The following is a 24,462-nucleotide window of genomic DNA, read 5'->3' on the forward strand; positions in this document are numbered from 1 at the left end:
CAATGGAGTATTACTCAGCCATTAAAAAGAATACATTTGAATCAGTTCTAATGAGGTGGATGAAACTGGAGCCTATTACACACAGTGAAGTAAGCCAGAAGGAAAAGCATAAATACAGTATACTAACGCATATATATGGAATTTAGAAAGATGGTAACAATAACCCGGTGTACGAGACAGCAAAAGAGACACTGATGTATAGAACAGTCTTATGGACTCTGTGGGAGAGGGAGAGGGTGGGAAGATTTGGGAGAATGGCAATGAAATATGTAAAATATCATGTAGGAAACGAGTTGCCAGTCCAGGTTCGATGCACGATGCTGGATGCTTGGGGCTGGTGCACTGGGACAACCCAGAGGGATGGTATGGGGAGGGAGGAGGGAGGAGGGTTCGGGATGGGGAACACATGTATACCTGTGGTGGATTCATTTTGATATTTGGCAAAACTAATACAATTATGTAAAGTTTAAAAATAAAATAAAATTAGAAAAAAAAAAAGTGTATCTTAGTGAAATATATCTATGCATTCATAAACACATGTATCTATAACCACACGAACACAGAAAAGGCTATTGACAGATATATAGTAGGTCTGTAATTCTGATGACAGTATGCTGCTGCGGCTGCTAAGTCACTTCAGTCGTGTCTGACTCTGTGCGACCCCACAGACGGCAGCCCACCAGGCTCCTCTGTCCCTGGGATTCTCCAGGCAAGAATACTGGAGTGGGTTGCCACTTCCTTCTCCAATGCATGAAAGTGAAAAGTGAAAATGAAGTCGCTCAGTTGTGTCCAACTCTTAGCAACCCCATGGATTGTAACCTACTAGGCTCCTCCGTCCACGGGATTTTCCAGGCAAGAGTACTGGAGTGGGGTGCCATTGCCTTCTCTCGATGACACTATGAAGGACATGAAATGATCTACATAAATTTATGGAAATACCTGTGTTACTGGTAGTTATCACAGAAGAAAAGGCATGAGGAGGTCGTCTTCTTTATACGTAATCAGAATAAGCACCCCCAGCCCCAGGTCCTCACCCTTGTGCTCATAGGCAGCCCTATTTCTGTTCAAATGGCAAAGAGAGTTTTGTTTATAAGTACTGAATACATTTAATACTTTTGTTTGCTGAGTCATGACTGCTTATAGTGATTGCAGGCATCAGGATGATGGGGACAACTAGCAGGGTGAGTAGAAATGATGTCATGTATTTTTCCAACATTGATGGAAATTGGACAGAGGGACACACAGAGAGTAGAATTGTGCTATTAACTGTACATTAATAATCTGCCTCAAATGCGGGAGACCCGGGTTCGATCCCTGGGTTGGGAAGATCCCCTGGAGAAGGAAATGGTAATTCACTCCAGTATTCTTGCCTGGAGAATCTCATGGATGGAGAAGCCTGGTAGGCTACAGTCCACGGGGTCACAAAGAGTCGGACACGACTAAGCGACTTCACACACACACACAATTATAATAAGTTAGTATTTGTCACTTTGAAAACAGAGAACCAATGGCAGTGTGTCAAAAATCCCACAGTGTATACAATGTTCCCTGGGGAGGGTAACAGGACATTATCAAACAACTGTTCAAGAAGGAAACCAACAGACACAAATTACTAATAACAGTATTTGAAGCCATGGGAATTTATTTATCCTTTTAGAAAATATTTCACTCTGGCTTTGGCAGCAGAATGAATTATTTCAGATTCTCTTACTATTACCTAACCTATTCCAGGGATTTATAGCCTTGGAATCCAAAAAAATAAACCAACGCTTTAATTCTACTATGTAAGCCTCCAAAACTTGCTGAGAGAACGCCTCTGGTACTCTGTGGTTACTGTGGCGTAGAGCTTCCAGAAGTTCCCAGGGAACAAATCAGAGTTAATAAATGATGGTGTTAGAGAAGACCTCAGGGATTCTGATACTTTAAAAATAAGAGAGGCTCCAAAACCAGCGCTAGATTCTTTAACACGCATGACCTCAGTTTTCCCCACAACTCTGAGAATGAAGCCTACTTCTTAGAATTGTGGGGAAAACTGAGGTCATGCGTGTTAAAGAATCTAGCTTCTCTGGTGGCTCAGACGGTAAAGAATCCGCCTGCAATCCAAGAGACCTGCATTTGATCCCTGGGTTGGGAAGATCCCCTGGAGAAGGGAATGGCAACCCACTCCAGTATTCTTGCCTGGAGAATCCCATGGACAGAAGAGCCTGGAGGTCTATAGTCCGTGGAATCCCAAAGAGTTGGACATGAGTGAGTGACTAAGACTTTCACTTTTTCAGGTTTCATTCTCATTTTATAGATAAGTAAGTTTTTGCCTAACAATTACTTGCTCAGGCTCAAAGAGGATATTATGAAGACCTCAACACTTAAACTGGGTCTTTTGGAATAAAGCTCATGTTCTTTCTAGTACATCAGGCTGCTTGTATTGATACTGAGAATTAAGTGTCTAAGTAATAAATATCTCTAGCCTACTGCTCAAAACAGCTTATATTAGTTAATAAAACTAACAATTTAATTCACTTCAGTGCTAAGTACAGTTCTAAAGAAAAAGTAGACTGGCTTAAAATAAAACCACAAATCTCAAACAGTATAGGTTCAGCATTGTCATTTTTATGTTTTTGTGTAGGAATTCAGGTTTAACTGTCTAAGGGCAGGAGAAGCACGGGGTAATCTCTGTGTCTATGTGACCTCAGTGGAATTTATGCACATCACTGGGCAATATCCAATAAGCAGTTATGGGAACAGTGGTAAAGGACTACCGATGTGATCTAGTCATTTTAGCTATCATCTATTTTAGGAAAACCTATAAACCAAATCTTGAAATTATAAAATTTATAAAATAGAGAATAATCAACTCACCTAAGTTTACCCAAATACTTTCTGACTTACAAAGTGTTTATCACAGATTTTCTTTAAAGCTCTACTGCCCAAAAACATAATTCAAATAATTTACAGCTTCTCTCAAAAACTATCTATATTTAACTATTTTGATATATACGGAACTGTATATATTATATATTTCTCCAAAAAGAAAGTATAGTAATTCTTCAGTATCCAAGGGGGATTGGTTCCAAGAGTGCCTGTGGATATCAAAGACCATGAACCCTCAAGTCCCTTATAAAAAAGCGAACATAACCCTACAATGAATATAGTCAGCTCCCCAAATCTGCAGATGCAGAACTAGCAGACACAGAGTGCTGACAGCGTATTTACTAGAGCTTTCAAGATTAGAATTTTAACCACAAATCCAACATAACAAAAGGGATTTGCAATTACAGTCACAGATTTTATAATAAATTAATATTTGTGAGTAATATCATTAAATTATGCTTTTTATAAGGAAATAGATCTCTATTAAATGCAACTTCCTTGAAGTATATTTTATAAAATCTTTCCCTCAAAACCTTTGTTTTTATTTTCTACCCTTCACTGACTCAGACTCATGGGGAATACCACAGATCCTGAAGATATCTTCTCTGTCTCTAATGAGCTCATTTTCTTCCAAGAAGGCAATATACATTAAGGTACAGACATCTGACCAACTTCAGGTGAAAATTAATTATGAAAGAATTTATAAATCTCTCATTTGTTTTTATTAAGTCATCCTTGGGCAACATTTACTCACTCGCTGTCTACATAATTTACTTAAGTTAATATTTAGTACCAACTATGTCCAATTCTGCCAGTTCAATTACTCCCCATTTAAACACACATTTACAGGGATCCCTTGGGAATATGATGCTCTATCTGAAGGATACTGGTATTCCAATCTCCGCCCTATCCTCTTGACGGCACTGTCTGTCTACCTCTTGCCTCTCCTTTTCCCTGTGATACACTCAGCACTGCTGCCTCTGAGAAGTCACGTGGAAAAAGCTTGGAAGTGGGAGATACTAAGATGTGCTTTTGGAAGGGAGGACAAAAAGGGACCTTTATACTTCTTCTACCACCTCATTAGTTCATAAGGCAGGTTGCTGAGTAGAAGCAGGTAGTAATAACTATGATTAAGAATAACTATAAAAACAACTTATTTTCCACACTGAACACTCAGGGAAAGAAATAATAAAGAGTACAAAAAGGAAATACAAATTTGCTATGAAAGCCGCCACCTGTCTGCAGGTGCTGGTCCACAGAGACGACGACCCTGCACTCTCACCACGAGACACTCACTTGCCGTCCGTGTCTGACGTCGCTGCGTAGTGCAGGGGCGTGCATCCTCGCTCATCAAGGTCATTCACGCTTGCTCCTGAGCCCACAAGAGCAAACAGGCACTGGTAGTTGCAGTTGGCAGCAGCGTAATGCAGTGGAGATCTTTTTGCCCAAATTAATTAAAAAAAAAAAAAAAAAAGTCAGGGACACACCCCAGGAAGTAAGAGCACAGCTGATCCACCCAGTTATAAATACTGTATTTATAGTAAGTTGGAGGCTGATTTCTGCCATATACTAAGTCTTTCAAAGGGCCAGACAGAAAGCTAGGAGGAGAAACCAAGATGCCCGAAAGCCTCTAAGAAAACAAAATAAGACAGAAACACAGTTAAAAGTAAAAGAATGTAAAATAAGATAGAAACACAGTTAAAAGCATTTCATAGCTTAGACAGTAACAATTACAGGTTTTTGAGTGAATTATGGATACCCTTCATATTCTGCTCCAAAACTTGAAAACTTGTATTCTTCTTCCTCCCTAATACCATCAGCAATCTAAGAAGAGTTTTCATTTTAACAAAGCTTCCCCTATACTAATACAAATGTTTCACAGTACAGAGGTAGCACCTTCTGTTATGTCTCGGTTGAGGAATAAATGGTAAGAAAAATACAGAAGTATGAAAAAGAATGCTGTAATATCAACTATATGGGAGAGCTTCACAGTAATATCAGATTTCTCAAGCAAAAATGTATACTTTTGAAGATTTTTCATCATTTTGAAGAGCTAGGGTACTGTGTTAATTACTAGAGACTGAATATTTGTAGCTTATTTCTTTCCAGTTACTGAAATGAAAAACAATGCTATTAAATTTAGGAGTTTCTGTATTTAGATTACAAAACTATAATGATTCATGACTTTTCATTTACAAAAAGAGGAAGAAGAAAGAAAACAGAAAAGTGAAGGTGAATTTAGTCCAGAGTCTTCATGGCATATTGTTTTCTAAAATATATACCTGGGAAAATGACAGTGAAGCATTATTTTACTTTATTGGATACTAGTATAATATAGTAATAGTATTTTTGAAGATGCAATTATTCCTGAATTATTTTCAAGCCTGTAAAGTTAGAAGCCCTGCCTGTAGCATACAGTGCTTTATGTACTACAAACTAACTAACGTGAGCTGGATTAAAGTCGGCTTACACCTGCATGCCCTCGAGCCTGTGCTCCGCAACAAGCCACTGCAACATGAAGCCCACTCACTGCAGCTAGAGAGGAGCCCCCGCTCACCACAACTAGAGGGGAGCCTATGTAGCAATGAAGATCCAGTGCAGCCAAATACATAAAATAAATAATTGTTAAAAGGGGGGAAAAAAAAAAAAGCACACTTACAAAAATAAATTAGCTATAAAAATATTGCACTCCAAAGACAAAGTGATTTTTGATTTCTTGGGTCACTGGCTCCTTCAGTCAGCAGGCATATGAGAACAGTCTGTTCCTCAAAGGAACAGCGGGTCCGACAGTTGTTTTCACTTTTCTTTCACACACTTCTGATTCTCTACCACATGTGATTCTATTGACCTCTGCACTATACCATTCCCAGGCACTGATACATATTCACACATTTCCTTCCAACACATACCCTCTCTCTTATCGTATACTCTGACATAATTCTCAAACTCTTGACATACAATTTCGCTCATATTGCCACCTTTCTTTTTCTTTTTTTACTGAGGTAACACTGGTTTATAACACTGCATAAGTTGCCTGCGTACATTAGACTTCTGTACACACTATAACACGCTCACGTGTTTTTCAAACTGCCTTCCACCCTTTCCTATATGGTTCCAACAGACATTGGGTCAATTCCCACTCTAAGTAACTTAGCAGACCCTGGTGGCTTTAATCACTGCAGTCACAGATGCAAGCAACAGTGAGGTCTGGGCTGAACAGTGAGAGTGTGGGTCGGCTGAGGGAACACAGGGCCTCTGCGTTCACACTGTGACCTGCTTCCTCCCTCCTAGTGCTCTGGAAGCAAAGCTAGGCCATAGAGTCTCTAAGAAAGAATGACTTGAGGGAATGGAGAACTACCACTGCTCTTGTAAGTTGCTGTTTAGGGAGCACAGGTACTGCACATGGGTTACATTTTCATAGCTATAAAGGAAGCAGAGGAATGACATCATAAAAGGTACGTAGTGCTTATAAAGGAAAGCTGTGGCTGGTAGGATGGGGCTATGGCAGGGGCCCAGTTGGAAGAAGGCTGTGGGTAAGAATGAATATTCAGAAGTTATTTCCTTATTGGAATCTTTCAACACATCATGATCACAATGTAAAAGATGTGAAAGTTTTTAGTTAACTCATAGAAGCCAAATAAAAAGATTAAGAAAGTCATTAAGGAAGCCATTAAGGACTTCCCTCATGGCTCAGACAGTAAAAAATCCGCCTGCAATGCAGAAGACATGGGTTCGAGCCTCGGGTCAGGAAGATTCCTGGAAAAGGGAATGGCAACCCTCACCAGGATTCTTGTCTGGGAAATCCCATGGACAGAGGAGCCTGGTGGCCTACAGTCCATGGGGCTGCAAAGAGTTGGACATGACTGAGAGACTAACACAGATGCCAAATTATAATTTGAGAAAGTCATTAAGCAAATAACATTAAGCAGGAGCTATAGAGGAACTGTACCACAACTCACCTTCCAAACTTGTCTTTTTTGTTGAAGTCTGCACCAGTATTCAGCAGAAGGTTTAGGCACTCCAAATTACTACCCAGGAAAAATACAATGAGAAGATGCAACTGTCAATAACTTTATGATGAAATCGGTAGGTTTAAATAAGCATAAAAGTATGTTTTCAAATGAGGGCAGAGTGAATAAAATACTATGACGAAACAACAACAACAAAACCTGCCATGATCAGCTACCTTTTTCTTACAAAAAGTAAAAATTTTGTTAACATACCCTCCAGCTGCAGCTGCATGTAGACAGGTCCTGCCAAAATCATCTGGGGTATCTATATCAAATCCTACAAGAATGAATACGTCTTATGTAATACTATATGCATGTTACTTTATGTTAAAGCATTACATTAACAATGTAAAAAATCACACCCCATCATACACAAAACTATGACTTACAAATAGGTACAAATTAATTGAAAACAGATTAATAATGTATTTTTTTTAATTACCACTAAAACACTGGGGTTTTTTCAAAACAAATGCTAGAGTACTTGTTTAAAAGTCATAGGATACAATGGAATATTATTCAGCAATAAAAAGAAATAAAGTACTGATACATACTTATAACACTGGATGACCCCTCAGAACATTTCTAAGTGAAAAACCAGTCACAAAACCACGTTAGGTGATTCCACCTCTACAACCTACCTAGAACAGGTAAATTTAGAGATGGAAAGTAGATTATTGATTACTAAGGGCTGGGGGAGGGAGGAAATGGGGAACTGATGCCAAATGAAGTTTCTCTGGGTGTGGGCAGTAGCAAAAATTTTCTAAAACCCACTGTAGTCATGGTCACGTATCTCTGTGAATATACTAAACTGTAAGATACATAAACATTGTTGGGGGGGTGGTGTGCCACGCTGCACGGCATGTGGGATCTCAGTTCCCAGACCGGCATAGGAACTGCATCCCCTGCCTTGAGAAGCACGGAGTAAGCAGTGCACTGCCAGGGAAGCCCCATGAATGATTTCTTAGTAAACTTTTTCCTTTGCTACCTGTGGATTACTACTAACACTGAGAAGGGACTTTTATAATTCTCTTCCATAGATAAATGGGTATGTGATTACTTGTGGTATGCATACACTTAAAACACTCAAAACACAGTTACATCACTTAAAAGATATCACCAAGGGCTTCCCTGGTGGCTCAGTGGTAAAGAATGTACCTGCAGATGCAGAAGATGCAGGATCAACCCCTGACCCAGGAGGATCCCACACGCTGCAGGGCAACTGAGCCCACACACTACAGCTACAGGAGCCTGCCCTGCGGAGCCTGGGAGCCGCGACTGGAGCCGCGACTGGAGCCGGCACGCCTAGAGCCAGTGCTCTGCACCAAGAGAGGCCAGAGCAACGCGAAGCTTGTCACCACAGCTATGGGGCAGCCCCTACCCTCCCCAACTAGGAAGGAGCCCTCGCAGCAACGAAGACCGGGCAAAGCCAAGGGGGAAAAAAAGGTACCATTAAGAAAAACTCAGAAGGGTCTGTCTCACAATATGCTTTTTACCCAGAAACTTTCCCATAATTCTTTCAGCAATCATAAGTATTAATAACATATAAAATCTGTTCAACTTTTGTAACATGCTAATAGAATACCATTTAAAGTAAAATCTTATATATTTAGTACTTCTACACATTTTAATAAATATCTTTATAGTAATATTTATATTAACAGAAAGCTACTGATCCTGTTTTGTATCAAACTATGACTGTGGTATTTTAAAACAGTAATTAAATATGGTATACATTTCAGACCTAGAAGATACTGTAAACTGGTCACTGGTTCTTAAAAAGGAACCATGCAAATGAAGATATTTTGCTTCCAGACATAAAAGGACTACTTCAGAAATATTCCACATGCCATTCCCCAACTAAGAGAGAGGAAGAAATCACTAGAAAAATAAAACCTTTCCCAGAGTTGAAGAGAAAATCAAATCTTATAGGGCCCAATATCTTCTAAGAGGGGTTAATAAATGATCCATGATTGGATGTATTTGTATATAATTTTGCAAAAGCAGGATGGAAGGGAGTTTGGGGGAACCATAAAAGAGGATAATTTGTCTGTGAAGGTTCCACTCACCAGAAGAAAGAAGTTTCCTACAGCAATCTGAAAAACCACTTAAGGCTGCCAAATGGAGGGGGAACATTCCATGTATGCCACGTCTAAAGCAAAGAGGACAGTATCTTCATCACAATGCGAGAAAAATATAGTCACTTAAATAAAGTAAAAAGAAACTACTTAACTTCTCCAGCAACTTTCCTCTTGGAGTAGGGTTTTTCGAGCTCAGACTACTTACTGTCACTGTGGACCTTGTGTGGGTCTGTGCGTGTGTGGTGGGGAGAGGGCAGGACAGTGTGCGTGTGTGGTGGGCAGAGGGCAGGACGGTGTGCGTGTGTGGTGGGCAGAGGGCAGGACGGTGTGCGTGTGTGGTGGGCAGAGGGCAGGACGGTGTGCGTGTGTGGTGGGCAGAGGGCAGGACGGTGTGCGTGTGTGGTGGGCAGAGGGCAGGACGGTGTGCGTGTGAGCTGGGCAGAGGGCAGGACGGTGTGCGTGTGTGGTGGGCAGAGGGCAGGACGGTGTGCGTGTGTGGTGGGCAGAGGGCAGGACGGTGTGCGTGTGTGGTGGGCAGAGGGCAGGACGGTGTGCATGTGTGGTAGGCAGAGGGCAGGACAGTGTGCGTGTGTGGTGGGGAGAGGGCAGGACAGTGTGCGTGTGTGCTGGGGAGAGGGCAGGACATCACCAATGTCCCTGGGCTCGAGCTACACTGGGTGGCAGTGGCACTCTGCCCTAATTAGGACAACCAAAAATGACTCTATAGACATTTGTCTCAGGAGCAAAAATCATCCCACCTGCTTTGCCATCAAGAATCATTACCACAAGGCAAAATGTTTTGCTTAAGACTGTTCACTGCAGTAATTTTTCCTAGCAGTAAAAAATCAGAAGTAAGTTGTGTTTGTAAATGAGGAGAATGAATAAACTGTGAAATCTTTACACAAGAATTAAATTTTATAAAACGAATGAACTAGAGTTACTTACAGAGATTAAGAAAGGAAAAAAAGCCCTAATTTATATTTACATGGCTAAATCAACAACCGCATGTAAAAAAAGTTTCATGAAGCATACAGTAGCATACCATTTTTAGAAAGCTTAAAAGAATATTTAAAACATTTATGAACATATAAAAGTATAATAAAAATGTAAAACTACACATAGGAATGATAAGCATCAATTTAAGTAGGGTGTGTATTTCTGCAGAGCATGCAAGAGAATCCATCTTTCAAACAAAATTTTACATGGAAACTTTAACATATTAGTCATAATCTAGAAAGAACTGGGATAAAAAACATAAAAAGACCCAGTGAAGTCGTATTAAACATTCTATTACATCATCAACACCAAGAGGAAAAAGCTCAAGCAACAGTCCCACGTTCAGGACAAACCCGCGCTCCCCTGCCTGGCAGGCGCTTACTTGGCGGTGTCGGCCCCGCTCGTGATGAGGGTGTTGATGAGCAGCTCGTGGCCATACCTCGCTGCTATGTGCAAAGGAGTGTTGCCATTCTTATCTTCACAGTCGATTACAGCTCCTGCAACAAAGGAGGAATAAAATCCATAGATTTCATCCACAGCAAAGTTACTGGGTCAGGCACTGGGATTACAGATTTTATACTTAGAGCAATTTCGTGAACTGAGCATAAGATTTTAATAGATTTAAAAATCAGAAGACAGTCTGCAACGCCTCATCAATTATTTGATCATGAGTTTACTCCTACCCTTTCCTTGCCAAATGAGAACAGCTATTGTCTTAAGTATCAATTCTACTTATAAATAGTCCCTTGGAACATGGCTTGTGAAACACTGCCTTAAAGTAATGTACCCAAAAGTCCTTTTTATTTAAAAGTTTAGCTTGCCTAGTACTAATTCAAATACAAACGAAAAGAAAAGAAATGAAAATGCTAAAAACAGTTCAAAATATTCAAAAAGGGAAAGAGAAATGCAACTGAGTTTTGTCAATATATAATAAACTGCAGTGGAAAGGCAGAGTTATTTTTCTATTTAGCATGTTTTTTTAAAGCCAGTACTAACTGCTAGTGATATTATATAAATAATCTAAGCGAAACAATACAGAAATAAATGAAAAACAACTATAAAAGATACATGTAAGTGGCATTTAAAATTCTTCATTATCTGATTTTCATGAGATATGATATCAAATGTCAAAATTATGTATACTGCTATAACAATTCCTCAATACCATTCATTATGTGGATGAATGGTTTTACTTTAGAAAAAAAACAAACAGAAATACTTTTTACCACTCTGGATAATGGTTTGTGATCTGGAGAATCTACCATGGAGGGCAGTCATGTGCAGTGGAGTTTTTCCATCTTTGCTCTGAAATAGACACAAAAAAGATTTAAAATTCTGGTTATATTCATAACACATAATTGTTCATTTTATTTTGAATATCCTCTTGCAACCTTATTTTGTATAACTATTACTCAAGCATTAGGTTTAATAGGTGCCTATGGCAGTGTAAAACAGTTTTCTGAAATTATGAACTAATGTTTTAGTATGTATACCATAAAGCACAAATATATAGTGCCTACAGTTTATAGAAGGTCCCGAGTGGTAGGTGTGTTATAATCTTAATATCACTCCTATTTCACAGATGGGGGAACTGAAGAACAAGGATACTAATGATTTGACCAAGGTCACGTCATTGGAAGTGGTACAGCCAGGATTTGCTGCAAGGTTCAAAAATTTCACATTGCTATAATTCTTTTGTCCTAAAAGAAATGCTGAATCCCTCCCTGACCAAGGAAAAGTGAATGTCAGAATTAACTTCAGCCACTATAATTCACTTTAAAAACTTTATACATTACTTAGTTTATAATTATTTGTAATCAACATTGTTAGCTTTTTCTCAAATTACTTAAGATAATAAACTAGACTGGTTGTGCATGTGTATTCAATGTAGGAATTCTGAAATTTCAGAGGAATTCCAAATATGAATTAGTGATATCTTTTACTGTGAGTTAGGTAAAGTCCTTTCTTTCCTAAATTATTTTGTTAATCAAAACATACATGTGATTATCACAAAGGAAAGAAGTATTTGGGGTACTCTGACCAAAATTTACATATAGGATGGGGGTGGGAAAAGGTATAATAGCTATCTGGCTTGACAACTGGATATATTGCATGAAATTGTATTTTTTTTTTTTTTTGCTTTCAACATACATACTATCCAGAGTTTCTATCCTCTATAGTAACTGATTACAGAATAAACACTTGAAGAATGGAGGAAAAAAAGGCAGCAAGTGACATCGTCAATGTAGCGGGGTTCATGATAAGCAAGGTTATGAAAAACCAGACCTATATTGCTCTTTTTAAAAGAACATTCACTTTACATCTAAATAGTATTTTGTAGGACAATCAATTTAAAAACTTACAAACTGAATATTTATGAACCTAAATTTACATTCCAAATGTAAGTCATCCACAATTTGATCAGGTCAGAAACATCAAAATAGAGAATGAAATGGGAGGAAAAGATGAAGGAGAAAGATGACTTGATAAGGAGGACTTGAGGGTCAGCAAGTATGATTTTCTTTCTTATAAGGCAAATTTTAGAGCCATAGCGCCTTATTCAAATAACCATTTGTCAAATATAGGTAACGTTGGTGTCAGGAATGAAGATATATTCTTCAATGAAAACACATTACTTGAAAACTCACTACTATCAACAGTTTTTACATAATGTCAGGGTTGGACGGTACCCAGAAATCGTCAACAACCTGGAGAGTGTGTTTCAATGAGCTTGGCGCTAGGGTAACTGGACAGCTGCACATCAGCAGGAAGTCACACATCCTTAGTCAAGATCAAAGCAACTTTTATGGAATCCAGTTTTAAATCAATGTCATGGCCTGTTGTCTTCAAATCTACTTCACCACCACATCTTAACGACTTTGCTAAAATATTCCCTTGTCATGTGTAAAATCCACCACTGAATTTTCTAAATCATTAAGGAAGTAATGTCAAATAGGACCACTGATATGAGCAAGTAACCCTCTTGTAGAAATGATTCTCATCTCTACATTCCACAAGAAAACACAGACTTAAAAATAACTACAGGTACTGGTCAGCTACGTAGGCAATGACACATGAACCAAGTAATTAAATTATTTTCAAACTATAGTAACTGTCTGTCTAAACAGCACTGTATAAAATAAACAGCTTAATTTTTACTGAGCCATCGATACACTAAAAAATGCATAACAGTTAATGATACAGGTAAGTCTCTCTTACTCCAAGACACTTAATATTTAACAAAGATAATTTTAACTATAGCCACTTTATCATAAACAGATCTATCTAGACTAAAAATATCTGATGAGATCTTTTCATTTGAAAAATGTTAAGATAATTTCAATTTTTTTTATTTTGAAACACTCTTTACTAAAAAATATTACTAGGCTTTTGAGGAAACAAGTAACAAACCTCTCCACTCCTGTTAAGAATTTTTTTTTTCTGAGCACTGATTATCCAAACAGCAGGAATTCTTCAAATCAAAATAAATTCAAATTGAATAAATTCAAATAAATTCAAAATAAGTTCAAATTTATTATTAGGAAATTTTTAGACGTTATTTAAATTATTAACAATAAAACTTCAGTAGGTGATCTGACTGAGAACCGAAAGCTTTAAATGTATTTTCTTAAAAGAAACACTTGTACCAGAGAGGGCTTTTTTTTTTTTTTTTTTTTTTAATATTATGCCCTTTCCTTCCGTGGTTTGATATGTATAAATTCTGTCCTTTAGCTGGCAGAGGGCAATTTAGAGCAATGACCTAAATATAGATGGGCTTGCTGCTGCTACAGCTGTCAGAGTGGGTCAGTGGCATTGTTAAAGGATGTTTTCAAGTTAGAGATGAGAAAACCGACTCCCTTCCCTATCCTCTGAAAGACACCAGCTTATCACACCTACAAAAGGAGCTGAAATGTTATGTAATTAAGCTCTGAAAACATTCGAAGCTTAAATATTTTTACAAATCCTAAATGGTTCTGTTTTTTTTTTAATGGTTTCTTTTTTTCATTCCACAAGCCACGGTTTGGCAAGTGCCCAAAGAATGAATTAATAAATTAATAGATACAATCAGTGAAAGCAACTTGGAAAATATAAATGACAAGTACACATTATAAAGTAGTTGTGTTCAAAATTGTGGTTACATGTGCATTTCCAAAGACTTATGTAGTAAAAGTACATTTATTTTAGCTCCAGAACTTTTATGTATTTCTAAAACTTAAATGCTCACTCTTGAAAGCAACTGACCAAAAATCAACTATTCCTTGTATGTAAACCACTGATATTCATCTTTTAATTTTTCTAATATTGTGAAAAATTTCAAAACAGGAAAGTTGAAAGAATATTACTGTGAACACCCATATGTGTACCACCTAGAGTCTACTGCTAACATTTTACTATATGAACATTATCATACATCAGTCTCTCTCTCCACCCACCCATTCTATTAAGTGATTTTTTTTTTTTTTTTTTGACCAAGCTGTGTGGTATGCAGAACAAGGGATGAAACCCATGCCTGCCCAGTAGTGGAAGCTCAGAATGTTAACCACTGGACTGCCAGGGAAGTCCCTAAATGATATTTTTCAAAATTAGCTACAGATAATCTACTTATTGCCTCTAAAATACTTTGGTATGTGTATCATTAATTAAGGTTGAATATTAGCTTGGTTTGTAACCTTCTAAGGGAACATTTACATGCAATGAGGCCTTTGAAATCTTAAATGTACCACTTGATGAGTTTTGACTAATTCTTATTCATATAACCCAAAGCTCTCAAAATACAGGACATTACCACCATACCAGAAAGTTCCCCCATGCCTTTTTATCAATCCCTGCTCCCAGAGACAATAACTGTCCTGTTTTCTACCCCCAACTATAGATAGTCTGGCACCCCATTACTATTTGTCTGTTCTAAAACTTTATATAAGTGGGAACAGTGAACAAATTCTTATGTAACACTTTTACTCAGCATAGTACTTTTAAGACTTATCTGTGTATGTACCAGTAACTCATTCCTTTTTACTGCTGAATGGTATGTGCTACCAACAGTATTAACATAGCACAACCCGAAACACTAGGTAGGGATTTTGATCTGACTTCCTACCTTCATATTGACGTCGGCCCCATTGCCTACTAGAAGCTCTAAACACAATGCTCCGTGTGTAGATGCAGCAGCAAAGTGCAAAGGAGTAAACCCTTTCTCATTCTTCTGATTTACATTAGCACCAGAGTCTATCAGTTCATTCACGACAACATCCTGTCCATTGTAGCAGGCTACGTGAAGAGGTGTATTTCCATAGGCGTTTGGCTCATTCATCTATTGGAAGACAAAAACGTCAATGTTAATGCAGTCTTCCTAATTATTAGTGTTGTAAGCTACCTTAACAACGTTGTGGTTGAAATCAAATTATTAAAGTGAGAAACAGGGATAAATAATACAGATAAGGCTTATAATTTTAAACTTATTTTAAAAAAACGAACATAACTGCAGCATTTTGGTGTCAAATGGATTTTGTACCATCAGGGAATATAATTCATATAGACAAATGTCTATTTCAAGACAAAACTGAATGATTACATGAGATATTTTAGGAAAATGAAAACAAATATTTTAAAAAGCATTCTAGGTAGAGACAATTAAAGCATTAACTCTAAGAATCATGAAAAATGGACACAAACTGAAAATTGACATATACTGAAAAACACACATATTTTCTCCTGGTTCATTTACAGTGACCAAAGATGAAAGTTGGTTTTTAGTAGACTGCAAGATTTTTAAGAAATGAGTGACATCCTTTCCTATTTATTTAACTCATTTTTGCAACAAACTTAGGCTCTAGATATATTCCAGCCTACATACTGATACACTGATATGTTACCAAAATGAGTATGCTCTAAACAATGTGATCAGTACTGAGAAATAATTCATATAACTCAAGTTTATCTTTCTATTCCTTAAAAAATATATTGGATTAACATTTTCAAGTTTACACAGCTTTCCTGTAATGAAGAATTTTACCTTTGTCCCTGTCCTTTGGGAGGTAACCCACGGCACACCTGATAGACATGTGCTTGTCTAGGGTGGGAGCTGGGTACCCTGCAGCTGAGAGGAGGGTTAGCAGAGCGGATAGTCTTCAGGGGCAGGGCCACATAAACAGCCATGGGATTTGGGGGAAGGGCTTTGGATCACTTGGTCTCAGTGGACTGAAATCAATCACATGAGCAATTCTGATCAATCATGCCCATCTAGTGGAATCTCAACAAAACTCTGATAACAAAGCTCGGGTGGCTTCTCTGGTTGGCAATACTGCATGCGTATGTCACACTCTGACGCTGGGAGATTAGAGTCCCAACTCTGCAGGGAGAGGCCAACGGGAGCTTTGCATTTAGAATGAATACTTGTGTGTCTCTTCCTTTGGCTGACCTTAGTTTGTATTTTTTCTGTGTAATAAGGCATAACTGTGAGTATAATAGTGCTCAGTGAGTTTCTGGAGTCCTTCTAGTGAATTATCAAAGCTCAAGGGAGTTCTGTGCCCTCTATCCTTGTGGTTGGGCCCAATCTGTCACAACTTTAACATTTTCCTTTCTCAGATCTCCAGTAACAGAAATAAGAGGAACTGAAAAAGCCACACATAACTTTAGTCAAATCATCTAGATTTCAACACCCAAAGCTGGCAACCTAAAACAGATTCTCCCTTGGAGCTCCCAGAACTCTGAGAGATCACGTGTGCTGCCTTTAGTCACCCACTTCATGGCTGTTTGTTACGGCAGCTCTTAGAAGCTGAGTCATGCAATCAGAGGCCATGGGTCACCAAGTGCCTCAAAGTCTGACCACTTTTTTTGAAGAACACTCTCACCAGAGTTTATTTTGCTGCCAATAAAATATGCTTTAAAAATTGTCCCCGAATGGACTTGAAACAGTGACCAGAAGTAGGCTGTCTCATTTATCTAGATCAAGGGTCTCTTGGGCATTATAATCTCGGTGCTAAAACTGAGCTATAGGAAGTGCTGAATTGAAAAAAAAACCTTTCATCTGTTTGCACTCTACCTAACTGTGTTTGGCTTTCTGATCCCTATCTTTCAAAAATTAAGTGCTTCATATAGTCCTTAAATTAATAAAGAGTTCAACCAGGTCACCAACTATCTTTCTGTCTTTGCAGCTGATCTAAACTACCTCCCTCTCTCCTGGTTGTTTTAAATCAACGGCTTAGTGGTAAAGAATCTGCCTGCCAATGCAGGAGACACGGGTTCAATCCCTGGATTGGGACCCTCACTTCCTGGAGAAGGAAATGGCAACCCACTTCAGTATTCCTGGGAAATCCCATAGACAGAGGACCCTGGTGGTCTACACTCTATGGGGTCGTGAAAGAGTCGGACACGATTTAGCAACTAAACAATAACAAATAGTCTGTTTTAAAGAACCAGACAAGCTTGTCAGACCTGTACCTAAAATAAGAGTAGAGCTACTAAGTGAAAGTTGCTCAGTCACGTCCAACTCTTTGCAACCCCATGGACTATACAGTCCACGGAATTCTTCAGGCCAGAATACTGGAGTGGCTAACCATTCCCTTCTCCAGGGGATCTTCCCAACACAGGGACTGAACCCAGGTCTCCTGCACTGCAGGCAGGTTCTTTACCAGCTGAGCCACCAGGGCAGGGTGGCGGGTAACATACATGTGTGTAGAGGATGGACTATGGGAGCGCCAGGTATTCTTAGCTGTCCCGGTTCTATTATCAAAGATATTCAGATGAAGCAGGCAACCCTTCCCTAACCAAACAGACTCATATAGTAAGGAATACTTGCAGCTAACTAGAGGCCAGAAGCCTCTAGTTTCCCTGCCTACTTCTGGTCAGTACACTGTATTATGAACAGCTACAGTCATTTAAAGGAAATATTAGACAAACTGGGCAAATACTACTAACAATAACCAAGCCACTTAGGAAAATAATTCAAGTATGTCTGATCTGCTGGTTTCCACAGTTGAAATGAAGCTACAGGGGGCTAGAATGTGATGGAAAAGGAAAACCTCTGTCAATCAACCATTCATCTTTGGAAAATATTCTACCTCTTAACACATTTGACTAACTTCATGTCTTGGTCAGAATCAGCAGACTGTATATTATGCAAAGGAGTATAAACATAACACTATTAAAAGACAAAAACGTTACTGTAAGAAAACATCTTTTAAATTTGAAAAAACCTCCACTGACAATGAAATCACAGACAATGAAATCACAAACACACAAAACGCTCCATTCTTCATCCTGCTTAGTCTGTACACCTACATCAACTCCAAGATCGAGAAGGTACTTGACTACGCTGATCATCCCACTGGAGGCTGCTGCGTGGAGAGGCGTGTAAGACTTCTTGTCCTTGCATGTCACCTCAGCTCCGTGTGCCACAAGTAATTTCACTACTTCAATGTGACCTGAAAATGTGTTTATGAAGAAAAAAAAACAAGCAGAGAGCGTATGGAAAATATGAAATATAATATGATCTTGAATGTCTTTAAAGACAGGTAAAAGTACAAATTAACTAGACAATGCTCGACAGTCACCAATTAATCATGCTATAACCAGAGAGTGGACACAAGGAAAAAGTAAGAATTCAGGATAATTTTGATAAATGTTGACAGGCGCAACAAACAGCTGAAAATAATACATTTAATTATCTTATCCAATGATGACCCTGCAATCCTCCTTTCCCCTAGATCATGTTTCCGAGGTTGTTTTTAATACACTCTCAAGTTACTAAATTAGCTTATTTCTAATATAAGACATTAGTTTATGTTTGCAAGCTTTAGCGGAATCTTCTTCTATTCAGAAATCTGGGAGTGAATTGGCCATATTTCTTAAAAATGTCGTCTTTGGAACATTAACCTAAAAACTTCTCTCTATTTCCACCAGCTGTCCTTAACAACCTTAGTTTGTTGCTCACCCATGCTGACTCCCAAATCTCAGTGGTCTAAACAATCAGTGTTTTCTCATTAGCATTATGATAGCTTGTCAAGAGGGCTCTACTCAGTCCCTCAAGGATCCAGACACATGGAGCTGACACAATCCTGAAGGCAGCTGGTCACTGTGCCAAGAAAGGGGACTAAGCTTCACACCACTAATCAAATGCTCTGGTCCAGAGGCCATGCTGCTTCTGTTAGTCAGAACTAGTCTCAGGCTGCCCCCAACCATGCAAGGAGGCCAGGAAGGGGGACCTGCATCTGAAAGGTGAGAGAGCCACTGGCCTCCTTTCCTGTCCCCTCACATCTCACCAGATGAGGTTACAGTGCTTCCTCCTCCTCCCCAAAGCTCTGCCACCACTGTGTCTTTGTTCATGAAGCCAGTTTCTTCACTGCACAGGATGTTCTGCCTGGATGTTTCTTTCTAATCATTGCTATTAATCCATGAAGAAGGCCATGTCAGTTCCTATCTGCCCTAGAAGGCTTCCAGTTCCCCAGAATTACATGGCCCAAAGCACCTTCTACCTGCAAATACTATCTAATAAGCATATAATACCTTGTGATGTTTCTTATACTTGAATCATTATTTAACTAACATTTTAATTACTTTTATGTATTAGGTTCCCAAATATGGATCTTTAAAGGAAAATGTCATAGGCTCTTATGGTCTCCTTCATGGTATACTTCAAACAAAAGACACCCAATAAACATTTGTTGCAATAAACAAGTTGTTCATGATGTCATTTTTAATATGCCTTCATAGGAAAGGAGTATATAAAGTTAAAAACTATAAATATGAGATTTTCAAACATAGGACCCCACTCTCCTGAAAAAAGGATACTATAAGATGTATAAAGAATCAAGTATATTTGGTTGTTTATATATATAAATTATCAATTTAAGTGGATACTTTCAGACATTTTCTCCCATCTTTATATGAAAAATATCTACTATATTTTTAGGAAAGGAAAAATCAAAAGAAAATCTATTAAATCATTAGATGTCAAAGTAAATGTGACTATCATATAAGAGCAGTAGCTGGTACAAAAGCTCTCTCAAGACAGACATGTTACTTCTCTGACCTATGGCTCTAGAAAAAACAACTACTTGGGTTTGTGGTAATGTATTAAAAATCAGGACCTATAATACCTGGGAGGGTCACACATAAATGGAGCTTATTTAAACCAGGCAAATGCATATTATTCACTAATAGGCCAAAAAGAAACAAATTCTTCTGATTTTTAAGACTAGAAGGCCCATAACACAAACATACTGGAAAAACTGTTCAAAATATATCACTCTAAGTAAATGACGCAGGTCATATTAACTGTGTAGATTCCAGGAAGTGTGAACTTTTCCTGATGTTGATAAAAAACCTATTTTTAAAAGGGGCCACAAGTAAGCAAATTTACTATCTTAAAATTGACAAATATTTATTTAAGTACATTTCTGAAATATGCATAAATTCCTTTAATGGACCACTGAAAACATGAAGAAGAGGTCTTTCCATAGTCAGTTTGGTGTGACTTATTTGAAAGAAAAAAGGCAAGAGAGTTCTAGAGTGAAATAAATATATTGTTCTAGCTAGGCAGACCCTAGCCAGAATATGTATGTTTTCTCCTTATCAATATATAAAATGATGGTACCCAAGGGGACTAGGTTTCATTCAATTTATCTGAGTGTATTTTCAGAAGATAGCATTCAGTAGATAGCATGGCATACTTAATTCTGTAATCAGTAACAACGTTCTTTAAAAACAATTATATCCAAGCAATGTAAGCTTGGTAAGTATAATCATTATCCTTCAGGAATTTGGAAAATTCTCTGTATTTTTCTTTTGTTCATGAATGTATAAATAAAACGAGCTATGTTTGTTTTTTTTTTTTTCAATTTTTACAGGAGTATAGTTGGTTTAAAATGTGTTAGTTTCTACTACACAGCAAAGTGAATTAGTTACACATATACATATATCCACTCCTTTTTATTTTTCAGATCCTTTCCCCATACAGGTCACTGCAGAGTGCTGAGTACAGTCCCCTGTGCTGTACAGCAGGTCTGCACATTTTTATGGAAAGAAAAGGAGCAGGAAAAAAAAAAAAAAAAACCAAAACCAAACACCATTTCATATCAACTCAAATTATGAACTGCTTTTAAAAGAAATAATGTAATGAATTGCTCATTAAGGTAATTAACCTTTACTTAGTGCCCTCTATCTCAGAGTCATCACAGTAAGGTGACTGGATTTTGTTAAAAGCACTGTGCAACGGAAAAGATGAGTGAGTAAATGGGATCTTAATGAAGGTTCACAGTAGGAACAAATACAGGGGAGGGAGGGGAAAATAATCAGTTCATTTGAGGTGAGGATGGAGTTGAGAATTTAGTCGTAGCTCAAGGGGAAGAGGTAGAGCCTAAAGAGAAAAGTAGTCTCAGCCAGGAGACAGCAGGCAAAGAAGGAAGCCTGGGAGGAATAAATTACAAGAACACATGTGAGTCCAGTGTTTCCTGGGCTAATCCTGACAGAGTCTCTAGAGGTGACAGTGATCTGGACTTCAGGCCTGTCTAATAGACCAGGTAATAAACAGCTCCCTACTTCCGTATATTTAGCTCCTTTTAATTCTGAACACCTAAAACAACTGAAGTTTTTGAAATTGGGTGTAAATACTCTTCTTTCTCCAAGCTTAAAGAAGGAAGAGACAAGGAAAAAAAATATTAACCTCTGAATGTTTATGCTCAAAAATTAAATGGACTGTGAGGCACAAAAAATACAGAGTATTTTCTACAATCACAATCAGCCTAAAAAATGACATTTAGCAGATCAAGGAAAACAAAGCCATCCAAGGACCCTGAGATACACACACACCCAATTAGAGGCAACCCACAAAATTCTGTGGCCTTTAATTTTATGAAAACTGCTGTTTAGCCAAGCCTAACTCTTTGAAGATAAAAAGCCTAATGCTCTCTGCTTAATGTGTGAAACTTTTACTATAAGTTACATAGTTTAAAATCAGACTCGTTGTTCCTAAACTGTCTTTAAGAATAAGCTACTCTAGCATATTCAGAAAAATTCCCAAGACTTCAATACAGAAAATCTACAGGCTGTGAGGAGACAGCAGGAGGACACCACAGGAGACTTGCTTCTGGATGTCTTACCTTCCATTAACAGAAGAAAACTGCCCATGACGTAACTAGAGGCACAAGCCTCTGGTGTGAGAGAAACACCAACCGCTCCAGAGTTACTTTCATGATAGGCAAAGGATCTTCCTGAACTTGGCGTTATTGACAAATTGCTTTGAGTTCATTTGGTTTCTTACATTTTTCTATTTTAGAATTTTATACAGTAATTTTAAATCAATAATCTTCCATCAATCTTCTAGTTTTAAGAGAGAGCTAGGAAAAGACAAAAGCGAATGCAGGCAGTAATGGGAATAGGCCATGCCTGTGTGAAGAGGGGCTAGACTGCCCTTTGTGGTCAGCATGAGAGGTACTCCAGTATGAGAGGGAAGAGACCAGCATGACACAACAGCTCCATCAGTCCGTGTAACCTTTCCTAAGCAAGAAGAATCAGCATAGTAGAAGCAGAATGGACTTCTGGGAGGAAGAGAAAACGTCCTGAGCTCCATGGCTGCAAAGAGAGGAGTTCCTCTCTACTTGAAGATGCCTCCATCCACGGCTTCCTTCCTGAGGCACAGCCGAGCCCTGCAGGACTTGCAAAGTTAGGGGCAGGTTAAGATTCACTTCAACCTGCATGGTTTCAGCACCCACAAGCCAGCATCTTTCCGTTCTTTTGTAAGCATCCTGAGGAAGGTTGGCGCTTCTCCTCCCTGGCTGTCCAAGTCACCTCAAGAACCCATTAATGCTTTGGCAGTGCTCTGCTCACAGAGCGACACAGGTCATAAGTGGTCTGCCCCAGGACCATTTCCCCACGGACTCTGTTTCAGACAGCAGATTTTGGAGATCCTAAGACTTTTCAAGAATTCCAGCCCCTTTCTCATTGTGCGGCACAGTTCGTGGGATCTTAGCTCCCCAACCTGGGACTGAAAATATGCTCTTGGCAGTGAAAACACAGTCCTAACCACTGGACCACCAGGGAATCCCCTCAAGAATGTTAAAAGCAGAAAAGTTGGTATCTACACCTCAGTTTCTTTCTGTGAAATTACTGTGGTAGAAATCAAACATGATATGCCTATTTAATCCAGTGCTTGGCCCAAAAGGTTTTCAAAAAAAATTATTTGTTTATTTTTGGCTGCACTAGGTCTTCATTGCTTGCTCAGGCTCTTTTCTAGCTGTGGTGAGCAGGGGCGACTCTTGAGCTGCGGTGCACAGGCTTCCCATTGTGGCAGCTTCTCCTGCTGTTGAGTACGGGCTCCAGGAGTTACAGCGCACGGGCTCGGGAGCTGTGCTGCACGGCCTTGGTTGCCCTGCAGCATGTGGGCTCTTCCTGGACTGGCGCTGGAAGCTACGGCCCCTGCACTGGCAGGCAGGCAGGCAGGTTCTTACGCACTGCACCTCCAGGGAAGTCCGGTAACAGGCTTTCTAATATATCTTCACAACTTCTACCTTAATATCCCCATACAAACAAAGATGTGTTCAGGATAAGAATGAGCTTTTAGTAAACACCAGTCTAAACTGTACCCCAGGCTTCTGTCTAGGATGTCTCTCCCTTTAAAGGTAAACAGAATTAATTTTAAACAGCTTCCAAGGGAAATGGGGAGAAGACACTGGCAACCCACTCCAGTACTCTTTTTGCCTGGAAAATCCCATGGACGGAGGAGCCTGGTGGGCTGCCATCCATGGGGTCGCTAAGAGTCGGACACGACTGAGTGACTTCACTTTCACTTTCATACATTGGAGAAGGAAATGGCAACCCATTCCAGTGTTCTTGCCTGGAGAATCCCAGGGACGGGGGAGCCTGGTGGGCTGCCGTCTATGGGGTTGCACAGAGTCGGACATGACTGATGTGATGCAGCAGCAGCAGCAAGAGAACTGGACCCAAGGTACTCCTATCCTTGCTAGCCTCCCCTACTGCAAAGCTGGTTTCATTTGGGCAGCAAACTGAGACATAACTTCTCACTATCCTAAAAGACATTCTATACAAATGCAAGAACGACAACGTCCAACTTTTACTTAACACTTAATATCAAAAAATAAATAAAAAAAAGACGTACCCATATATGCTGCCCAGTGGATAGCACGTCTATCTTTCTTGTCAAAAGCGTTAATATTGGCACCTCTAGACAAGAGTAATTTGACCATCTGGAATAAAAACAAACATAGTTTCATCAAAATTGAGAAGTGTTTCTGAATATCCATCATCAAGACTCATCTCAAATCTCTCTGGCACTGAATTTCTGCACTTGCAGAAACACTAGATTGTATACTGAATGCTTTAACATAATTTAATAAACAACAGGACAAAATACAACAAAAGGTTTTATTGTGGTTGTTACTGAAGTCATGCATCAATATCTTTTAAAGATGCCACTTTGTGTCCTGGTGTTTTATGAACAACTAAGCACCAATCTGGGAAGTATAAAGGGAGAGTATTTAACAACATGTTTT

At 38.9% G+C, this 24,462-nt stretch overlaps 1 protein-coding gene across 9 annotated transcripts in view; it reads right to left on the bottom strand.

Moving 5' to 3' along the window:
• ANKRD28 (ankyrin repeat domain 28) overlaps positions 1-24,462 on the bottom strand; it is a 218,062-nt gene that overhangs the window by 36,256 nt on the left and 157,344 nt on the right. For all 9 annotated transcript variants that reach the window (NM_001205960.2, XM_024989835.2, XM_059884931.1 and 6 more), the window contains 9 exons: positions 24,069-24,156; positions 18,236-18,378; positions 15,054-15,266; positions 11,182-11,260; positions 10,338-10,452; positions 8,948-9,030; positions 7,092-7,155; positions 6,828-6,896; positions 4,165-4,305 (listed from right to left, as the gene is read on the bottom strand). In NM_001205960.2, the coding sequence (NP_001192889.1) occupies positions 4,165-4,305; positions 6,828-6,896; positions 7,092-7,155; positions 8,948-9,030; positions 10,338-10,452; positions 11,182-11,260; positions 15,054-15,266; positions 18,236-18,378; positions 24,069-24,156 (995 nt within the window). The remainder of the gene's footprint in view (positions 1-4,164; positions 4,306-6,827; positions 6,897-7,091; positions 7,156-8,947; positions 9,031-10,337; positions 10,453-11,181; positions 11,261-15,053; positions 15,267-18,235; positions 18,379-24,068; positions 24,157-24,462) is intronic.

The sequence above is a fragment of the Bos taurus genome, chromosome 1, assembly GCF_002263795.3.
Source record: "Bos taurus isolate L1 Dominette 01449 registration number 42190680 breed Hereford chromosome 1, ARS-UCD2.0, whole genome shotgun sequence".
Lineage (NCBI taxonomy): Eukaryota > Metazoa > Chordata > Mammalia > Artiodactyla > Bovidae > Bos > Bos taurus.